At 45.2% G+C, this 20,829-nt stretch overlaps 1 protein-coding gene across 2 annotated transcripts in view; it reads left to right on the plus strand.

Annotated features, from left to right (window-relative positions):
• The first annotated feature begins 923 nt into the window (after positions 1–923).
• Positions 924–20,829, plus strand: part of CC2D1A (coiled-coil and C2 domain containing 1A) — a 47,225-nt gene continuing 27,319 nt past the window's right edge. The window contains exons 1-13 of one of the 2 annotated variants that reach the window (XM_035140564.3): positions 927–1,179; positions 2,592–2,700; positions 7,080–7,212; positions 8,013–8,122; positions 9,128–9,202; positions 9,800–9,937; positions 10,501–10,873; positions 12,164–12,288; positions 12,585–12,657; positions 14,605–14,721; positions 16,246–16,376; positions 17,681–17,753; positions 19,553–19,671. In XM_035140564.3, coding sequence (XP_034996455.3) covers positions 2,644–2,700; positions 7,080–7,212; positions 8,013–8,122; positions 9,128–9,202; positions 9,800–9,937; positions 10,501–10,873; positions 12,164–12,288; positions 12,585–12,657; positions 14,605–14,721; positions 16,246–16,376; positions 17,681–17,753; positions 19,553–19,671 — 1,524 coding nt within the window. In that variant the 5' untranslated portion in view covers positions 927–1,179; positions 2,592–2,643. Of the gene's footprint in view, positions 1,180–2,591; positions 2,701–7,079; positions 7,213–8,012; positions 8,123–9,127; positions 9,203–9,799; positions 9,938–10,500; positions 10,874–12,163; positions 12,289–12,584; positions 12,658–14,604; positions 14,722–16,245; positions 16,377–17,680; positions 17,754–19,552; positions 19,672–20,829 lie in introns of both variants that reach the window. The other variant, XM_035140565.3, reaches the window with a different exon arrangement.

The following is a 20,829-nucleotide window of genomic DNA, read 5'->3' on the forward strand; positions in this document are numbered from 1 at the left end:
CTGCTTTTTGAGCCGCGCAAAAAGCGAGGGAAGGCAACTCCCTAACGACTTTTCCCGCCAATTCTCCTCCCCACCCCTCGCCCATGAGGCCACGCCCCACCCACCCCAACATCGTTTCCCTTCCAACCTAGAGATAGAAAAAAAGGGTAGAAGAATGAACACTTCCTGGTTTCCGGTGTTATTTGGGGACCCTTTTCCAGGATGGCAAACAACAACTCGCAAACACACAACCGCAAGGAGCTAAGAGCAAGGTTACCCTGTCGCTGTATCTTTCTTGCAAACTGCTCTCCTTCTCTGCCTTACCGCCCAGCTTGCCTGCTATATGGAGAAAAAGTGACGCGTGGCCAAAAGTGCAGGTTTGGTGAAAGGAACTATCCATCAGCCTCAGCCTGCGCAGCTGCAGTAGGGGGAAAATAAATCTGAACTATGCCAGGCTATATGCAGTGCGGCTGCAACATCTCTTAGCCGACCTCCCCGCGCTCCGATTTCTAAAAGCAGCGCGATAAAAGGAGGCAGCGATGCCTGCGGCTGCCAGTTGCTGGGAATGAAGAACGGGAGAAACAGAGCTGCTCCTGCGCTCAGGTTCTGCTCGCGGGCTTCCCCCAAGGGGCATCTGGTTGGCCACTGTAATAACTAGGTGGGACCGATCCAGCAGCCGGACTCCTCTTACGTTCTTAGGGCAGTTTGTCCCCCCGCCCCGTGCAGGAAGCATTTGCGAAGCAATATTGTGCTTTAAAAAAAGTAACTAAATAAAATACACGACGTGCATTGGGGTTGTGGAGGCACAATGCTCTGCCTTTTGTTCCAAATTCTTGCCTCCCAGGCTGCAGCAACTAATGCTGCTGCTCTTCCCTCCGCGCACTCTCTGTCTGCGGACTGGGAAGGGGAAAGCCTGCCGTAAAGCCCGGCGGGCGCCGTCGCGCGGTGTCGTGCTCGCGACGAAGCCGTAAAGCAAGTCGGGGGTTGACGGGCTAGTCGCGGAAAGAAGCCGGAAGTGCGTGTGGCGCGAAGGGCTGGCCCCCAACTTTTGCGTGAGGTGTCGGGGGCGAAGGAGCTTCGGGGGGCGAAGGGCGAGGAGCCGGGCAGCGGCAGGGGCCCTTGCCACTTTGTGGTTAGCTGCGCAGCCTTCCAAGTCCCTTCGCATGCGCGGCCCGGTTACCCTCACAACAGTCCCGTAAGGTAGGCCAGCATTATTGTTTTTACGAAGAGAAGCGGCTGGAGAAACATGAACCGGTGATGTATCTTAAGCCGCCTTGATTCCCTGGTCAGGGGAAAAGGTGGGGTAAAAATAAATAAGTATAGAATGATAATAATGTCCATACAGTATTTATAATTTTGGCTGTCACCCTGTGCATGTTTCCCCGAGAATAAGTCCCATGGAACACATTGTCCATTCCCCCCACCGCCCCCGATGGGTTTTATGGAGTTCTCTAATTAAAAATCTTAAGTAAGTCACTGTCTCCACCTTCAGTGGGATTACAATACTGGCCTTCCTTAAGGGGCTGTTGTATTCATATCAACGTAATGCATTGTGAATTGTTTTGAAGACTCAAAAGCATATTTTTAAAAAAACACAGACTCAAAAGTACTACAGTGGTACCTTGGTTTAAGAACAGCTTAGTTTATAAACACCTTGGATTAAGAATGCTGCAAACCCGGAAGTAGGTGTTTTAGTTTGTGAACTTTGCCTTGGAATAAGAACATGTTTCGCTTCCTGTTGAGTGTGCTCCATTTGTAAATTGAGTCCCCCGCTGCTATGGGAAAGCACGCCTTGGTTTTAAAACGCTTTGGTTTAGGAATGGACTTCCGGAACGGATTGTTCATAAACCAAGGTACCACTGCATACCTATTCATTCTAGACATTGTTAAGATTAATGGCAGGGATGGTGAAGCTTTCTCCTGAGAGTGAAAGAAGGAGAGGGAAAGTATGTGGGGTTGTTGTTTTGCTTGTTATTATGTTTGTGTTTTTATACTGTAAACCACCCTGTGATCCTCGAATGAAGGGTGGTATATCAATCAGTCAAACAAACAAATACTGTAATAAAACTGTGGCTGGCTTGGAGTTAAAGTGATGTGAGCAGACAGATAAGATAGGCATGGTAATGAAGGCATTTGAGGTGAATAAGATACTGGAAAGCAGTGGCAGTGGGCTTAGTAGCTTGGTATTATGTGCAATGGCTTGGCAGTAAATCCTATTGAGGCTTATTCCCAGTGATTTTAGCCGTACTGACTTCAATGGAACCTATCCCCTAATGCAGTGGTCCTCAACCTCCGGGCCACGGACCGGTACCGGTCCGTGGATCAATTGGTACTGGGCCGCCCAAGGAACATTTAAATACAATGAAATTAAAATTATTAAATCAAAACAATCTAAATAAAATATAAACAATCAACGTCCCCCCTCAGTGGGCCGCGGTAAAATTATCAAATGTTGACTGGTCTGCGGCGATAAAAAGGTTGGGGAGCACTGCCCTAATGGATGTGAATAGTGTTGCCACTGCACTGAGCTTTAGGGTTTGTTTACTGTAATACGGATAACTGGAATGAGGGAAACAGGGACAACTTCTGACTGATCCCATTAAAATATCCAGCTCCATCTGGCCTGATGCTGTCTTGTACTGACTGAGAACAGAACAAGGAGAAATGAACAGGAACAGGAAGCCACCTTCAGGAGGCACAGGTGCTGCCAAACCTAGACAGGTAGGTTGCTATTCTCTCTTTCTGTGGTGTGATCTGTCTCAGGTGCTCTTTCTTGCAAGCACTTTGTTTTAGGCTGTACAGGTATCTGCTCCAGATGCTGCTTTCACATCTTGAGTACTACCGGTATGAAATAACAATGTGTACACACAACAGGTTCTCTCCTGCCACTCTTGTTTTATGCCCATAGTGTGTAAACCTTCTGCCACAAGAATCTTTGCAGAAATAGTAAAATGTATATTGTTTTGTAGCAATATAATTCTAAATGCTCCTGAGTAAATGACTCCTCATGCTTATGTTGCAGAAAGACTTTTGTAGTCTTCCTGTTTCTAGTTGCCCATACCAGGTTAAGCCTATCCTAAGCTTCAATACGTATTCCTCATGCATGCAGGGGGAATAGTGGCCTCCCTAAAGAGGCAAATCTGCAAATAACATAACCTTTTCAGGTTGTACAACCTGCAAAGCTAACAGTCAATCTAACTGGGTTAAAAACACAACTTGACCCACCTTTTTAAAATAAAGGATAGACTCTAATAAAGAAGTTTGACAATGTTTTTAAAAGCATTATATATGAGTCTATCATAAGCATAAACGTCTCTAACAAATGTTAACTTACTGGGTTGCCAAATGCACAATTTGGCCCTAGTGCTGCTGCTTTTTAGGGTTTCCAGCTTACTGAAACCATGTTTAAAGATACAAGATGCATTTTAATTGTAACAGTATTGTTAGATGCTGCACTAATAAAGAATTGGCACGGTTGTGACCCAGCTGTGTTGTGGTTAGGGGGCAGAGTGAGAAGTGGGAGAGAATGTGTGATAAGCCTTCTTTAAAAAAGGTAAAGGGACCCTGACCATTAGGTCCAGTCGTGACCGACTCTGGGGTTACGCGCTCATCTCGCATTATTGGCCGAGGGAGCCGGCGTATAGCTTCCAGGTCATGTGGCCAGCATGACAAAGCCGCTTCTGGCAAACCAGAGCAGCACATGGAAACGCTGTTTACCTTCCCACCGGAGCGGTTCCTATTTATCTACTTGCATTTTGACGTGCTTTCGAACTGCTAGGTTGGCAGGAGCTGGGACCAAGCAACGGGAGCTCACCCCGTCACAGGGATTCGAACCGCTGACCTTCTGATCAGCAAGCCCTAGGCTCAGTGGTTTGCTTTGTAAACTGGCAGTAGGTGTGGCAAAGCAACAAGTTAGTTCATAGTCTGCTTGCGAGAGGAGTTATTGTGCAAAATGCTTCCTTGTTCTGGAGATGTTTTCCAAGATGTTAATGTGGGTGTGACTTGGGTGTGTTCTGAGTCTAGTCCACCCTTTTAGATTCCAGTAGGCAGAGCAAAGCAGCATAATGTTGGGCGATTATATTTCAGTGTAGTCTTGCTGTTGAAAATCCTTCACATATGTGACAGTGGCATAACATTCCTTAGCAAATAGAGAAACCTCTGAAGGCTGTTTCCTCAGCTGGTAGATTAATAAGGGCTGAGGAAATAGGCCCTAGTGGAAGGGAACAAGCACTTGCCTAGGACATCAGGCTCCTGTGCAACAAGTAAAAATTGTGATGCAATGAAAGTTCAGTTAATAGATCAAGTACAGCATTAGGAGAATTTAAATGTTAGAAACCCCCCAATAATAAGGTAGCCAGTAGAGTAGCATCAATTCTGAGAGTAAAACCAACATATAATTTTGTCAGTAGACTCATAATGTCACTTATGTTCCAACTTTTGTTGCAATAAGTATCCATACAATATGCCCACATATTATTCCTTAATAATATTTAAGGCAGACGTCTCTGTTCTACGCTGCAAGAGGTAGTTAAAGGAATCTGTATTTTTTTTAGAAAAGCGAAAGGGGTTGCAAAACACATATCTTCTTTGAGGTGAGCTTCAGAAGCACTCCCACACACCCATATTGTATCCAAGCTTGACATAATTTCTCTGGCATCTCTAGATCTAACACGCACATTATTCAGGCAGGTTTGTATGGTTACTTCTGTGGTTATGAAGGAATACCACTCTTGTTACAGAGAAATGAAACTCTAGAAGTTCCATTGGGGCAAGATTCCATCTCATGTTCCATCTATTGCCATTGGATACCCTGCTGCAGGGTTACACACGCAGGCAATATCTTACCAGAGAGGCTGTTTGTCCACCATTATTAGTCTTCTCTGTAACTCACAGATAAAGGAGGCATAACATATAGAATAAGAGAACAGGAAGAACATACGTTTAAAGAAGATGGGAAAACATTTATTGAATATATGGAAAATAATTCAGTGTACAGCTGAAAACACTGGCAGCATTAAGATAAATTCAACAGTGTAAATAAGTTTTGATGGATGCAGTAATGGAAAACCGATTGGTATCGTTTTTGTAAGATATGCGAGGATATAAGATATGTAAAATGAACCATGGAAAGAGAAGAAGGGAAGTCATTGCTATCTTAGGTATGTAAAATGTTTATTTGAAATTGTAAAACAGAAAATTTAATAAAATTATATTAAAATAAATAAAAAAATTGTGTATGTACACCTAGGGTGGGGATAAAGGAGGTATACCCTGTTGGGAATGCTCCAGGGAATGCCTGGGCAGTGATGAGGCACAACGTGAATGTGAATGAAGAATGTGCTTCAGTAAAGCTCTGCAAGATGGAAGGAATCTGTGGCTGGTGCTCAGGGGTTTCTTGGCAGACAAATCAATGGACAAATCAATGTTGTGAGAGTTCCCACATGGTATAAAGTTTGAAAAATGCTGCACGGCATCATATTACTATTACTATTATATTTATTTATACCCCGCCCATCTGGCTGGGTTTCCCCCACCACTCTGGGCAGCTTCCAGCAAATAGCAAAATACATTAAAATATCACAGATTAAAACCTTCCCTAAACAGGGCTGCCTTTAGGTGTTTTCTAAATGTCAGGTAGTTGTTTATCTCCTTGACCTCCGATAGGAAGGCGTTCCACAGGGCGGGCGCCACTACCGAGAAGGCCCTCTGCCTGGTTCCCTGTAGCTTTGCTTCTCGCAGTGAGGGAACCGCCAGAAGGCCCTCGGCGCTGGATCTCAGTGTCCGGGCTAAACGGTGGGGGTGGAGACGCTCCTTCAGGTATACAGGATCGAGGCTGTTTAGGGCTTTAAAGGTCAGCACCAACACTTTCAATTGTGCTCGGAAACGTACTGGGAGCCAATGTAGGTCTCTTAGGACTGGTGTTATGTGGTCTCGGCGGCCGCTCCCAGTCACCAGTCTAGCTGCCGCATTCTGGATTAATTGCAGTTTCCGGGTCACCTTCAAAGGTAGCCCCACGTAGAGCGGGAGATAACCAGAGCATGCACCACTCTGGTGAGACAGTCTGCGGGCAGGTAGGGTCTCAGCCTGCGTACCAGATGGAGCTGATAGACAGCTGCCCTGGACACAGAATTAACCTGTGGCTCCATGGACAGCTGTGAGTCCAAAATGACTCCGTCCTTCAGGGGCACAGTAACCCCATTCAGGACCAGGGATGTTATGGCTATCACTGATATTTCATAAGAAAATGAAAGAATTAGAACATAATGAATATTTATTTCTTTGTTTGTTTTCTAAATCAAAGGAACAGTCACCAAAATCAAAAACACACAAGCTATATGCATACATACCTCTGCCCAATGCTTCAGCTGAAAAGGTTCCCGGAGTGGTTTACATATACTGTACAGTGGTACCTCGGTTTAAGAACAGTCTGGTTTAAGAACTATTTGGTTTACAAACTCCGCAAAACAGGAAATAGTGTCTTGGTTGCGAACTTTACCTCGGTCTAAGAACGGAATCCGAACGGTAGAAGGGCACGGTGGCAGGAGGCCTCAAGGAAAGCGTGCCTCGATTTAAGAATGGTTTTGGTTTAAGAACAGACTTCCGGAACGGATTAAGTTCGTAAACTGAGGTACCACTGTAATCAATTTTAAAAGACAATCCAAAAAACAAAACACAAAAGGAAAAAGGCTGAGGAAAATTGTCTTCCCCAGCTTGGTTGGAGGCTAATGCTGGTACTTAAACATGCACACGCACACAAGCAGTGTGTCTGCTAATACAGTCATTAGTTTACAACAACAACAACAACAACAATTTATTATTTATCCCCACTCTGGGTAGGTCACAACAAAATATGAAAAACACGATAAAAGATCAAATATTAAAAACTTCCCTAAACAGAGCTGCTTTCAAGTGTCTTCTAAAAGTCAGATTGTAGTTGTTTATTTTATTGACATCTGATGGGAGAGCATTCCACAAGGTCGGCGCCACTACTGAGAAGGCCCTCTAAGATCAGTATCAACAAATACCATCTATAAAGCGTGAACATCACAAAGTAAGTCTACAGCACTCTTCATGACAAAGTTGTATCTCATTTCCTGCAGATGGGCTTGCTGTTGGATTTTTCACCCGAAGGCTTGATGGCCAGTGATGGGGAGGATGATCACGAACTGGAAGCTGAATTGCTGGCCATTGTTGGAGGCCGGCCAGATCCAAAACGGAAACCAAATGGAAAAAGTAAGTGGTTGTCAAGCCTTTGTAGTGTTGCCTGTTGCTTAAGAAAGTGACTTAAGCGCTATGGAGTGGGTGTCTGGGTGTATGGGGTGCATCTTGAGCCCATGGGGCCTTTCCAGATTCCAAGACACAATTTGTCACCCAACTCTGCAATAAAGGGGGAAGCTGCCTATAATATGTCCTTCCCTTCCTCTTTATCTCTGTGCTTTCTCTGAATTTCCCATCCCTCCTATTGGATATTATAGATGGCTCTTCAGGCTGCACAAATTTCCCACTCAGCCCGCCCCCCTTTATGCTGCTGAGCCGTGATTGTTTTGGGCTACAGCACTAGGAACTTTGTACTACTTTCTTGGGGTAACTGTCAAGAAGAGTTGGCCACCCGCTACTTCAATGGCGATGCCACAGCTCACCTTAGACATCGTCACAACCACCTTTGACCTCTCCCCACGTCAGCATGGACCCCAGTCATGCATCTTGGGGCCTCAGTGCAAGTTGAGGGCACCCCTTCTTACCCACCTCCATTCACACTCTACACATGGCCTTGCCAAAGGCCTCCTTTATCATTTTGAAGCAAAGCCAGTAGACACATCCAACTTGCAAGTTTCGAAGAACTAGAATCTTTCCTTCTGAGTACTCCTTTTCCCCGGTCTTCTGATGGCTCTGTTGTTGTTTATTTAATTATTATTTTTCTCCACTAAGCATTTGCAGTTCTTTCAAAACCTGTACTGAAATCCCTTTTGGACCTATCTTGAGTTGATTTTGTGACATGTGATAACGGCCCGTTGTTTGCTTTCTCTCTCTAGCTCCTTTGCCAATGGAAGCTATTGAAAGAATGGCCGCTTTCTGCATGAAGGACCTCGACGAAGAGGATGGGGTAGAAGAGGAAGATTTGGAAAATGACGATGACCTCTTGGTAAAAATTTCATTGGAGCCTTGTAGGATACTGTGGGGAGGAGGTGGTTGGAGACTGACAATGGCATTATGTGGATCGAGAAGGGACTTGTCAACATGGCGACGCAGGGACAGGCTAAGATGGATCCTCTGAGAAGAAAGGGAAAGCCTGCTAAATAGAGAACAGGAGGTTGTTCTGGGCACATGGAGGAGAATAATAGAAAGCATATAGGCATTAATGAGAGAGGAGACAAAAGTGGCTTGTGGGTGCAGGAAAGACAGTTTCAGTTGGTATTATGGACCGGAAGTAAAGGGGTCAATTGGATGTTCTGGGAAAGATGTGCGGGAGAGGAACTAGGGATGGTACCAGGGCCGTCTTTAGCAGATGCGATGCCGGGGTGCAAATATCTACCCAGCGCCCCCAAATTACCACGGATAGTGTTGGGGTGGCCGTAGCTGCACACTGCCAGCCATGGGGGGGGGCACAATTCCCCATGCCGCTGCGGAAGAGCAATCCCCACAGAGACTTGGGAGTGAAGTTGTGCCCCTCCGAAGCCTCCACGGGAAGAGAGTGCAGCTTCCCTCCCAAGCCTCCTCAGGAGGAGAGCGATCCCCACATAGGCTTGGGAGGGAAGCTGCGCGCCCGCCAGCCATATGGTTGGCGGGGCGCAGCTTCCATCCTAAGCCTCTGAGGGGATCACTCTCCTCCCGAGGAGGCTTGGGAGGGAAGCTGCATGCCCACCAGCCTTATGGTTGGCGGGGAGCAGCTGGCGTGCGTGCAGGGAAAGGGGAGGCTGCTGGCAAAGCCGCACAGCTTCCCCACTTGCTGGGGCGCCCTTGAGAGGCCAGCGCCCTGGCATGACTCACCACTAAGCCCTATGGGAAAGATGGCTCTGGATGGTACAGTTGAGGGTGGATGGAAAGGGGAAAGATGGGGGCAGATAAAGCTTAGCTTCAGATTTTGTCAGTCTTTCTTTGAAGACTACAAAATTTAAATGTATTAGCAATATTGTTCTCTTCTGTGTAGGCTGAACTCAATGAAGTCCTTGAGGAAGATGCCGAAACCAAGGATGCTCCAACACTTTCTCCTGCTCCTGCTAAGGTGCGAACCTCCCTTCCGCCTTGGGTTTCTTCCTCTTTTCTTCTTGTTGGGCACTTTTTAAATTGCAGGTGATACTGATGTTGGAGAATTTCATTCTTTCCCTTGGACTTGTTAGCACTAGTTGATAATCCACAGGCCAGTAGCCAGATTTGCAGTCTTGCTTGTTTGGGTCCTGTAAATACAAGGGAGCAGTAAGTAAGATTTCCAGATCTCATGTATCTCATAAAAAGGAAAACTGTCGAGATTGCTAAGAACGTGTGTAGTAGCTAAGGGGGAAAGCTGTGATCTGGATGATAGCAAGAGAGTGCAGCTTTGACAATGAGGCAATGACTTCTGTTTTTCATGCTGAGAGTATGCTCTCTTTTCCTTTTGTAAAATGATCTTGTTCCAGCGGTGTTATAGTGCACAGACAGGTGGGTGCTTCTGCAGGTGAATGGAGGGACAAGGCCACTTCCTTCCTTACCCAATGTCTGGAAGTGTTGGGGCAGGCGGATGGCGTCAGATGTGCACTGTCTTGTACAGATCAGCAGTGGACAAATTTGGGGCTTGGGTTTGTTTTTCCCCTGGGGAAAAATGGTCTGTTTTGTGCTTTCCCAGACAAATAATACCCCTGCTGATTCCAGCAGCACGGAATCTGTTTTGCTAGGAAGACTGGCCATGTACAAAACGGCAGCTGCTAACGCAAAGCAAGCCAACGAAAGCTCCAAAGTGCGTCGCTATGAAAGGGGGATCAAGGTAAGCCACCAGATATTCACCAAAATATAATTTTTGAAATTTGACGATCAGATCTTCTAGGTTATGTATGGAAAAATTTAAGAAATGGAATTTTTAAATACCGTATTTACTCAAGTCTAATGCACACCTTTTTTGGACCAAATGATGCTGCAAAAAATTGGGTGCGCATCAGATTCAATGGAACATTAGACTTGAGTAAATACGCAACCTTGCTACCAGCTCCTGCTACCGGGTAGCAAGCGGTGAGAAGCGGGCTCTGTCCCACCCATCGATGGAGAGGTTTAAAGGACCCTGCACCTTGTTGCTGGTTCACGCTAGCATGTGAGAGGGGAGAGATGAAAGCAATCTCAGGGCCCTCTCTTGATCTCTAAGCTACAGTAAGCCATTACATCTGCACTGGCCCATTAGACAAATGGAGGCTTCAGAACGATGTGGGGAAATAATATTTTTGTATGTGTGAAATACATGGGTTTCTGGGTGGGAAAAGCCCTGTGGCGGCATTCTCAGCTGATGTTTTAAGTTTCTGAAACATGCATGTTACACTACATACATTCTTCCCTCAGACACTGGAAAACTTGTTGACCTCTGTGAAGAAGGGCAAAAAGATTGACGAAGATGAAATTCCTCCACCAGTGTCTACAGGAAAGGTCACAAATTCCCAGCAGCAGGGCTCTCCTTTGGAGACTGCTCCAGCCTCACAGGTCTCCTCCGCCTTGGATGAAACTACAATTGTTGCCAATCACCTTCCTCCAGAGTCAACTCCTGCAGCTCCTGAGCAACCACCTTCTCAAGCACTGCCTCTACCTGAACTACCCCCCAAGCTGCCACCGCCAGTACTTCCAAAACCAAAGATTTCTCCAGCCCCTCCTGTGTCACTTAGATCCCCGGAGGTACCACAAGAAAAATCTGCCGCTGTGGCACCTTCCCCTTCTTTGGGTTAGTACTAAATGCAAACGTGCAGCATAAAAAAGACCAACAGAGAGATGTCTGATGGGTGATTGGGGTGGCTGTGGAAACCCAGCCAGATGGGTAGGGAATGAATGAATGAATGAATGAATGAATGAATAATTACGAGAAACACATTTCACTGTGGGTTAAAGGAGGGGTTGCCAAGTGGTGCCTTCCAGGTGTTTGTTGGACTCCCAAGTCCCATCGGCATGGCCAGCAACCGGAATGATGGGGGGTGTCATCTAGCAACATCTGGTGGGCTATGGGGTCCCCACCTCTGGGTTAAAGCAATGTTTAGCCTTGACTTGTTTTTCAGAACTGTTTTTAGACTGGTAGTCAAGTACGGTAGGTGTCACAAATAGGACCTAAACAGGGGCCCCCAGGTTCAAATTCTTACGGTGCTCATTGGATGGGTTTGGGCACACGACTGTCTTTCAACCCACCTTTCATGCCAGAGAACTCAAAAGGAATGGGCTTTGTGATGCCTAACAAGAAATCACAAGCTGAATCAAAACCAATTGAAGTTCTAGAGAAAATGTAAGAAGTTATTTTCTTTAAAAATATACAAGTATCATGTAACTTTGGTTCTTTCTTTGCCCTGCCCCGATGAATAGGACCTATCCATTTATTTTTCTTGCTCTAGTTAGCTGTGTTTGGGCTGGTACAATTTAGTTTCAACACTTCAAAAAGTGGTGTCACTACTTCCAGTTGCTTTGGGTTGGGTTGGGTGGAGAGGCGTGGCATGAATGAAAAGAAAACCCCTTTGCTAATATTTCATGGTTAATGACTGTATTTCTTCTTTATGCCATTTGATGCTGTAAACCAGCCCCATGACCTAAAGGTGAAGGGCAGGACAGAAATTTTAATAATGGAGGCATGAATTAAAACCCTATTTAGGCAACCTGTGCCCCAAACATAATGGCGAGGATGCCAAGAGTCCTTCAGTTTGTTGCATGCACGCACATCACTTACATTTTGCCTTGTGTTTCTCTAACGCCCGATCCTCGTGGCTAGTTGCTTTTGAAACGGATGGGAACCTTAAAAGCAGTTTGTGTAATGCCGTGTGGGGTGGGGGACTTCAAAAGAAAAAGAACCTCACAGGAACACACAGCCCAAGTTGTTCTCCGGATCCTAGTCTGTCAGATCGCTTTGACAGGGACGTGCAACAGCATGTTCTACATCTCTGTCTTGCTAGTAGTGATCTCTGTTAGCCACTCCGGGAGCCTTTGTGACTACAGAACACACTTAAAATGCTTTGCAAAATCTGCTTCTCCTCAGATTCCAAAAGCTCCAATACCCAAGTGCTGGTGCAAGCCAGACAGCGGGAATACAAGCTGGCTGCTCTGCAGGCTAAACAGGAAGGCAGCATTGAAATGGCTACTAAGTACTACCGCATAGCCAAGGTAAGCGCACTTCTACAGCAAGACACAGATCCCTTTTGCAAGAGGTCAGGAAAAACAGTGCTCCGTGGGGAGAATGATTGTCTCCAAAGTTGCTATCTCTTTCTGCAGACCCTCGCAATTTTCCAGGGACATCCCTGATTTAGAGAAGCTGTTCCGATTTCTGATTTGATCCCAGAATGTCCGACTTTTCATTGGAGAAGTGTTGGAGGGTATGGAGTTATCTGGCCCCCAAGCCGTCCGAAGGCAATCCTGTATAGAGAATTTATACAAGTAACTTTTATGTTAATGTTTTTCAGAGCCTTGACCCTGTTTTAGCATCTGTGGGTAAAGGAGAGGCGGTGGATCTCAGTCATCTGCCTCCACCTCCAGGTAAGAATAGTTGGGCGTTCCAAGTTGTCTCCCTGTGCATGAGCTTTGGTTCTCTCCATATCATTTGCTACCAAACTTCCTTGTGGAGATGTGGCACACCAGTTCTACTTCTAGTAAAAAGCAGGTAGAAGTGCCTTGATTAATTCCGTAATACAAAATAACTAGCTAATCCAAAATGTAATCCCAGTTATATTTTATGAGTTGAAACTCTTGAATCAGATGTTTCCTGTCTTCCCAACCTGAAACACATGCCATTACCAAAATTCTAGAATAATCCTTGAGGGACAGTCACTCCTGATTCAGGTAACTAACAAGACTTCTGGTAATAATAATAGTTTTATTTATACCCCGCCCATCTGGCTGGGTTTCCCCAGCCACTCTGAGCTGCTTACAGTACATATAAAACATAATGAAACACCAAACATTAAAAGGTGGAAAGGTGGTGAGATGGCAGTGGCAGTGACAGCCCCAATTGAGCCCCCATTCGAAGTTACTAACACTCTCAGGTGCAAAGGCAGGGGTAGGCAACCTAAGGCCCGAGGGCCGCTTTCTAAATCCGACCCATGGACGGTCCAGGAATCAGCATGTTTTTACATGAGTAGAATGTGTCCTTTTATTTAAAATGCATCTGGGTTATTTGTGGGGCCTGCCTGGTGTTTTTACATGAGTAGAATGTGTGTTTTTTATTTAAAATGCATCTCTGGGTTATTTGTGGGGCATAGGAATTCATTAATTCCCCCCCCCCCAAAAAAAATAGTCCTGCCCACGGCTGAAAAAGGTTGCTGACTCCTGTGCATAGGGAAAGCTGGCTTCACAGTCTTTAGGAAGCCAAATTCTTCCAGGGATCCTCACAGGCTGAACCCTTGTGGACACTACCTCAGTGAGTGTCCCAATGAATTTAGTAGGGCTTGTTTCTTAATAGACATGCATAGGAATAAGTGGTTTATTTATACTATTCCACTCACAAAGCTAACACGAAGAGCTAAGGCATGTTGGTCGTCCTCCAGAATGATCACTGTCTAGTCATATGATGGGAGCTTGAGACTGTTTAAAAAGGATGGAATCTCATATTTGCTTACGTTGGTGCAAAGTTCCATCCCAGATCATTGCAAGTTTTTGGCTAGGAAAGTATGCATCCTTGGTCCTAACGACTTTCAGGAACAATGTGGATTCTGCTTGTTCTAAATGTTTGGTCTGCGTCTTAAACTTGTTACCTTTTTGTTTCGCATGGGGGGGGGGGCATTCCGACATACAGGAAAACCTTTATATGGTGTCTGCTCAGTGGTGAGACTTGCCCTTTCTTGTAGCCTGAGAAAGGGAGACAGAATCCCTGCGATTTGCTCACAGCTCAGGCCTATCCTGCCTTTGGATTGAATGATCCCCAAGGTGGCTTGCGATCGTTTGCAGCCATACTCACAGTAAAGGGACCCTTGACCATTAGGTCCAGTTGCAGATGACTCTGGGGTTGCGGTGCTCATCTCACTTTACTGGCCGAGGAAGCCGGCGGAGCTTCTGGGTCATGTGGCCAGCATGACTAAGCCACTTCTGGCGAACCACAGCAGCGCACAGAAACACCGTTTACCTCCCTGCCAGAGCGGTACCTATTTATCTACTTGCACTTTGATGTGCTTTCGAACTGCTAGGTTGGCAGGAGTAGGGACCAAGCAACGGGAGCTCACCCCATTTCTCTTCTGCTCTGAACCCTCAGGGCAAAGTCCATTGGAGCAGGGGCATTGTGAACATTTGGTCCTAATAGCTCAGCACTCCATGGGTGTTTGGGGCTGGGTGCTTGTAGAATGCAACAAAGAAGTGTTATATTGAAGAACCCCGGCTGAAAGACCCGTTGACATGGATTGAGGAGCTGCTGGTTTCAGTAGGGAAGGGCGCTGCCAGCCTTTTGTGAATTGACTTATTGTCATGCAACTGCTAGCTATTTTTCTTCTACAGATCAGCTGCCCAAGGAGATGTTGTCCCCAAGTGTTCCACAGTCGCCTGTAGCTACAGCAACAACACCTCTTGCACAGGCTGCAACCCCAGTGGCACCAGGAGTCTCAAGTGTAGGAGGTAGGAACCCAGTAAGGCTTTCTTGCTTCTAGTGTGTCCTGAGAATATTGCTTCACTGTGCAGAGCCTGCAGCTCAGCTTCTTGTAGTAGAGGCGTTCCGCATCTTTTTTCTTTGGGGCTTTGCTTGCTAGCTTTTCTGTAGGTGGAAAAAGTTCTCTTGGGGTGCAGCCTGCACCCTGTAGTAGCCCAGGCCTCTTATGTCACTTGCCTAGTTCTGCTGAGTTAGTAGATCTGATTCCCTAGAATTGTATAGGACTTTGCATGATGAATTTGGGTATTTTTCCTGAACTGATTTAGCATGTTTATTTCACTTGTATTTAATAAAGCTTTAAAATGGAAACTGCCAAGTTTGTCTAGTATTTATTTGCAGCTGGCATCTGTTCACTGTTGCTAATGAACTTCTGAAAGGCTTTTTTTGGCAGAAAAATGGAAAACTGAAAAAAATAACCTGCCTTGTATCACTGACCCCCAAATTCAATGAATAGGTTTCCTCAAGGCCATCTATTAAATAAATATGTCTTGTATGGAAACTGTTCAGTCTTAAGCATATTTTTGACAGACTGAAGATGATTGATAAGTGCTCTTACAAATCTAATAAAGGATCCAGGAGACTTTTGATCTTGACCCAACATAGAAGTTTTAAATGAACATAGTGTTTTATGTCCAGTGTAGTGGTTTTCAATCTCCCCCCCCTCCCCTGACCTTTAGAAAATTGCTTAGGGCCTCACCAGACCACCTAATAAAGTATTTTGGTTCCACAAATGAACAAAAAACTACAACTCATATTTTAACAGACATAAGTTGTTGCATAAGCTGCGGTAAGATGATGGTTGTGCTTCTGGTTTAATGATGAAGAAAAATAGTGCCAGCATCGTAATTAAAAAGAGTGCTGTATACTGGAAAATCATAGGTTTTCAGTCAGGCCACTGTGAAGTACTTCTTTGACTGGTTAAATTTTAGGGAAAAATTTAGAGTGTTGTATTTTGAAAAGCCAGTGCCTTGTCATCCTGGTTGATATATTTGGTCTTGGTAAGGATAAAGGCCCAGGTCCCTTGCAGGAGAAAAAAGAAGTATCAGTCAGGTGCTATTGTGCAACATTTTAGCAGACCTTCTGAATGGAGCTGAGACCAGTTTGAGAACTTTGGTTCTAAGGAAGGCAAGATAGGTTTGGAGAGGAGTATGGCATATTGCCAATTTTGTGTAATCTTCAAAACAGTGTCATAAATAAGAGGAGAAACCATTCATCTTTCCACCCATGAAGTACGAGAAGCAGTAATTCCTACCCTAAACTCCCAGGAATATGAATTTAGCTGGTCAGGCACTGGCATCAACTGCTTGGGATATTCTGCAGCTTCCCTTCCTCAAGCAACATTTGTCCATGCATCAGCCTGCAAAGCTGAAGGGATAGGGTAAACTTTCATAGCACTAACCTTGTTTTAGATAAGCCACCCACCCACCCCTTCCTAGTCTCACTTTCTTGCATGCAAGAATGGACTGACATAGAATTGCCTGCTTTGTTTCCAGATGTGCCCCCGCCTCCTCGAGATATTATGGAGGCACTGCAGCAGAGGATGGACAGGTACAAGACAGCAGCAGCCCAGGCAAAGGGCAAAGGAGATGACAGGAAGGCTAGGATGCATGAGCGAATTGTGAAGGTGAGGGACCTGCTTTCTTTGCGTTTTTGCTCGCTAGCTTTCCTGCTCAAATGTTACATAGCACAGATCTTGTGGCAATACTTGGGAGGAGCAAATAGAGAAAAAGCAATTTGCTCCCCGCTGCAACATAGCTGGGTTTATGGTGGCTGGAATATGCTAATGAGTATTTTCCTCTTGCCGCCTAATGAACAGATACAGAATCGTGATGATTTTTGCAGAAAATCACAGTTTTCGTGTGTAGAAACTGAATTAAAATGTTGATTCTGTTTATTTTGATATTTGGAAATTGTGATCGATATCAAGCGTTTGCATCACACATGCCACTTGTGTAACTCTTTGGGGGGAAATTGCTGGCCCTGAGAAATCCTCAAGGATCACCCCCCCACAGCAGTCGTAGGTCTCAACATTTTCTTCCCACTCATTCTGCTTTTAATTCACTATAAATTGGAGAGTCTGCTTTCCCATCCTCAGCTAGCAATATGAGGCAGAAGGGTGTGTGCTAATGTCATCTTGCCCCTGTTTGGTGCAGCAAAAGGTTTAAAACCCTTTAACATCCAGTCATTTTGTTTTGTTTTTAAATGGTTTTATATATTTTATTGTATACGTGGTGTTGTACACAGCCCTGATATTTATGAGAGGGCAGTATATAAATATTTTGATTGATTGATTAAAGCAGGCCAGACTAGAGCCAAAGCTGTGCTTGGTTTCGGCCTTGAAGCTAATTTTCACTTCCCAGAAGTTCTCCTTGTGCTCCTATCTAAGTTAGCTCAGGAACAGGATTCCTGATTGACTGTAAGACCTCTGTTAATTTCATTGATAGATTAAAAAATTTCAGCAGCTCAACAATGCAGTCTGTGTGCTTTGCTTAAAAATGAGCAACACTTGTAAAATCTGTAGGACCTGGAGATAAAAGTGTTAAAACCCAAGTAGCACTAAAAGAACAGTTCAGAATGAGCTAAGTTAAAAAAAATAGAAACTCAAATGCCAAAAGATGAACTGATTCTACTTACAACTCCAGAAGCAGCAAGCTGGTATGAGCTGAGGATTTGGGTGATTCTAGGATGGCACCCACCCAAGTTACTGCCATTCAAAGCACAGGTGTTTAATGAGTGTACAGGCATGTTGTGTACTGAGAACAACTGCTTTGATTAACAACATTCCTGATAAGTAAGCAAATATGCATACTCTCATACCCTGTTTTTTGCTGCAACTATCCCAAGAAAAGTAGCTTCACCCACCCTTTCCTAGAAAGACCATGCTCCCAAATTAGGGATTTCAGCTTCTGTTTTTGTTTCCCTCCTCAGCAATATCAAGAGGCCATCAGAGCTCACAAGGCAGGAAAACCTGTTGAGTTTGGTGACCTACCTGTTCCGCCAGGTATGTAACTTGCAATCTCGTTATTGGTAGTTGGGGAGGCAAGGATACATCTGGCAAATGCTGCCCTCTTGTGGCAACATCATGTGAGGTTACCCAAAGTACTGGTAACTCCATCTAAATCAGCCGTGGCCAAACTTGGCCCTCCAGGTGTTTTAGGACTAGAACTCCCATCATCCCTAGCTAACAGGACCAGTGGTCAGGGATGATGGGAATTGTAGTCCCAAAACAGCTGGAGGGCTGTTGTAAGAATTTTGAGGTCATGTGTAAAAAAATTAAATGTTCATAAACTGTATATGTAAACCACATGTCTGAACACGCACGCGGCGGAAATATTTCCGGGTTTGCGGAGTTCGTAACCCGAGGTGTTCGTAACCCAAGGTATGACTGTAATGTAGAAATCTATACACAAAACTTTAAAAAAATGCATTACACATTTCCCTTTTTAAAAATCAAGGTCCTTCCTTTCTTGGGTTTCAAATTACCTAATTTGTCCTGCATAGTTCACTAATTTATTTTGCCAGTCTTCTTTATCTTCTTTGGCGATGGCCTCTTCCTTCTGTGGGGGGTGGACACAACTCCTATATTTCCTGATCATTTGCCATGATGACTGAGGCTGATGGGAGTTGCAAGTCCCAACAGCAGTTGGAGGACCTTCAGCCTTATCCTCACCCAGCTGTAAGAGAGAGAGAGAGCCAGTGTGGTGTAGTGGTTAAGCGTGGTAGACTCTGGGGAGTTGGGAAAACCCCCAAAACAGCATGTAGGAGGAGGAGAGGTCAGATCATTCCATCAGGCAAGCAAGAAATGCTTGCGCTGATGGAGCTACCGGTATCTGTTTAGTGCTGTGCTGAATTCCTCCCTATGCTTCTAGTCATAACTGCAAAGTTGAAGTTCTCCAGAATGAGACAAAGGGCTCAGCTGGCAATCGATAAGATTGCAGATGAAGGTGGTGACCCTAAGCAAAATTATTTGGAAGGAAAGCGCATTGAAGTCAGTGGCAACTATTTCACATTATCCCAATTAGGGTCAGGGTTTTCAGCATTGTGTTTGCTTTGCTGACAGCTGAAACTCCGTAAAGAAGGGAAAGGGGGGTATCCAGCAAAAAACTCAGCCTGACCATGTATATTGAAGGGACTGTCGTCAACATGCCTAGTTATCTTTAATATTTCATTGATGAGTTTTGCATGGGCTGCTTTGAGAGGTAGTTGGAAAGAAGTTATAAATGCAGTGTACTAAATCGTGGCCGTGTCCTCCACATTGATTCCTGTAGAATAACTACAAACTCTGATTTCTTTACTACACATGTGCTCGAACACATTTGCTTGCCTTTCTGTTACTTGTAGAAAGGGAGCAAGGAACAGTGGGGCTGTGAAACCTTTGGCCACTTGAAATCTTGTTTCCTCCTGGCTTCAAAGATTTCAGTAGACATTGCCCTCAGTTTCAAGCTGTATCTTTACAGCCATGGGCTGGAAATGTGTTTAATTTTTAAAGAACTGGACTCAGATCCCGAAGAAGCTGACTTCTTCACGCGGTACCAAATTCTTTGCTTACACACACACTTCTGGGTGCCATGGATCCATGCTCAGGCTATGGATGTGTTGGATAAATAGGCAAGCTATGAGACTGAGAAGGTGTGGGGAGCTTTTGGCCCTCCAGATGTTGCTGAACTACATCTCCCATCAACCCCAGCAAGCATGCCCAATGGCCCAGGATGATGGGAACTGTAATTCAGCAGCCTCTGGTATGCAGACATTTAGCAATAGCTTTTGCCTTCTAAGCAGTCTCTGTGTCATCTTTGGCAGGGTTCCCTCCAATCCAAGGAACGGAATCTTTGCCAGGAGAGCAAAGCTTTGTGGGGATCCTCGAAACAGCCATGAAACTAGTCAATGAGGAGGATGAAGATGCTGAGGAGGCAAAAAAGGTTGGTTTGCGTGCTAGTCAAAGTCGTGAATGAATTTGTGGAGAAGCATGCAAATTTGTATGCCTTGGTCATAGGTCAGACTAGAATAACCTATCACACCACCCCCAGGGGAACTGTTGGAATATAATGCAGTTTGGGAGTAGCCAGAAACTACTGTTTCTTCTCAAGACATCTCTCTTTGAGGGGTGGGGGAGGGTTTTGTAGGCCTGTTTTAGTTTGCTTTCATTTCAAAATGTTTGTAAAGGTAAAGGGGTCCCTGGCCATTAGGTCCAGTCGTGACCGACTCTGGGGTTGCGCGCTCATCTCGCATTATTGGCCAAGGGAGCCGGTGTACAGCTTCCAGGTCATGTGGCCAGCATGACAAAGCCGCTTCTGGCGAACCAGAGCAGCACACAGAAATGCCGTTTACCTATTAATCTACTTGCACTTTGACGTGCTTTCGAACTGCTAGGTTGGCAGGAGCTGCGACTGAGCAACGGGAGCTCACCCCGTCGCAGGGATTCAAACCGCCAACCTTCTGATAGGCAAGCCCTAGGCTCTGTGGTTTAACCCACAGTGCCACCTGCTGTGTACATACAAAAATGTATGTACATACCACTTAATCGGGTTCTTAAAGAAGGCTTACAACAATCAACAACAAATTTTGGCTTGGCTTAAAAGCTGCCCAGATTTGTGAATGACCTTGAGACTTTATCTCCTCTCCTTCTCGTACTAGGCTTTTTCAGGAGGTGCCAGCAGTGCCTTGCTGTTTCAGCCCCGTCTCCTTCAAATGGAGGAAAGCGACCTTCCTGCTGGCTGCTTGGGAATGACAGGAGCACATTCCTAAGTAGGGAAGGGCACTGGTTGCAAGCGAGTGGATGGATGGAACCTTGATAAAAACAATCTTAAAACCATAGATTCTAAAGCCAACCCATCAGGCAAAGCGTGATACAGCTACTCCACAACCAGATCCAAAGAAAGTCCTAAGTAGAAAGGCCTTGCTAAGTTGTCTAAAATCTGGGATAAGAGTCAACCCAGGTGGGCATCTCTAGGGAGGGGTTTCTAAAGTAAGGAATCTTCTAAAGTAACAGAAAAGACCTCTGAATTTTACAAAGGAGGACACTTCCTCATACTCCCCCCCCCCAAAAAAAAATGTTTGATGCCATGGTGATGCTGAGC

This window comes from Zootoca vivipara, chromosome 15 (genome assembly GCF_965207765.1).
Source record: "Zootoca vivipara chromosome 15, rZooViv2.hap1.1, whole genome shotgun sequence".
NCBI classification, from domain to species: domain Eukaryota; kingdom Metazoa; phylum Chordata; class Lepidosauria; order Squamata; family Lacertidae; genus Zootoca; species Zootoca vivipara.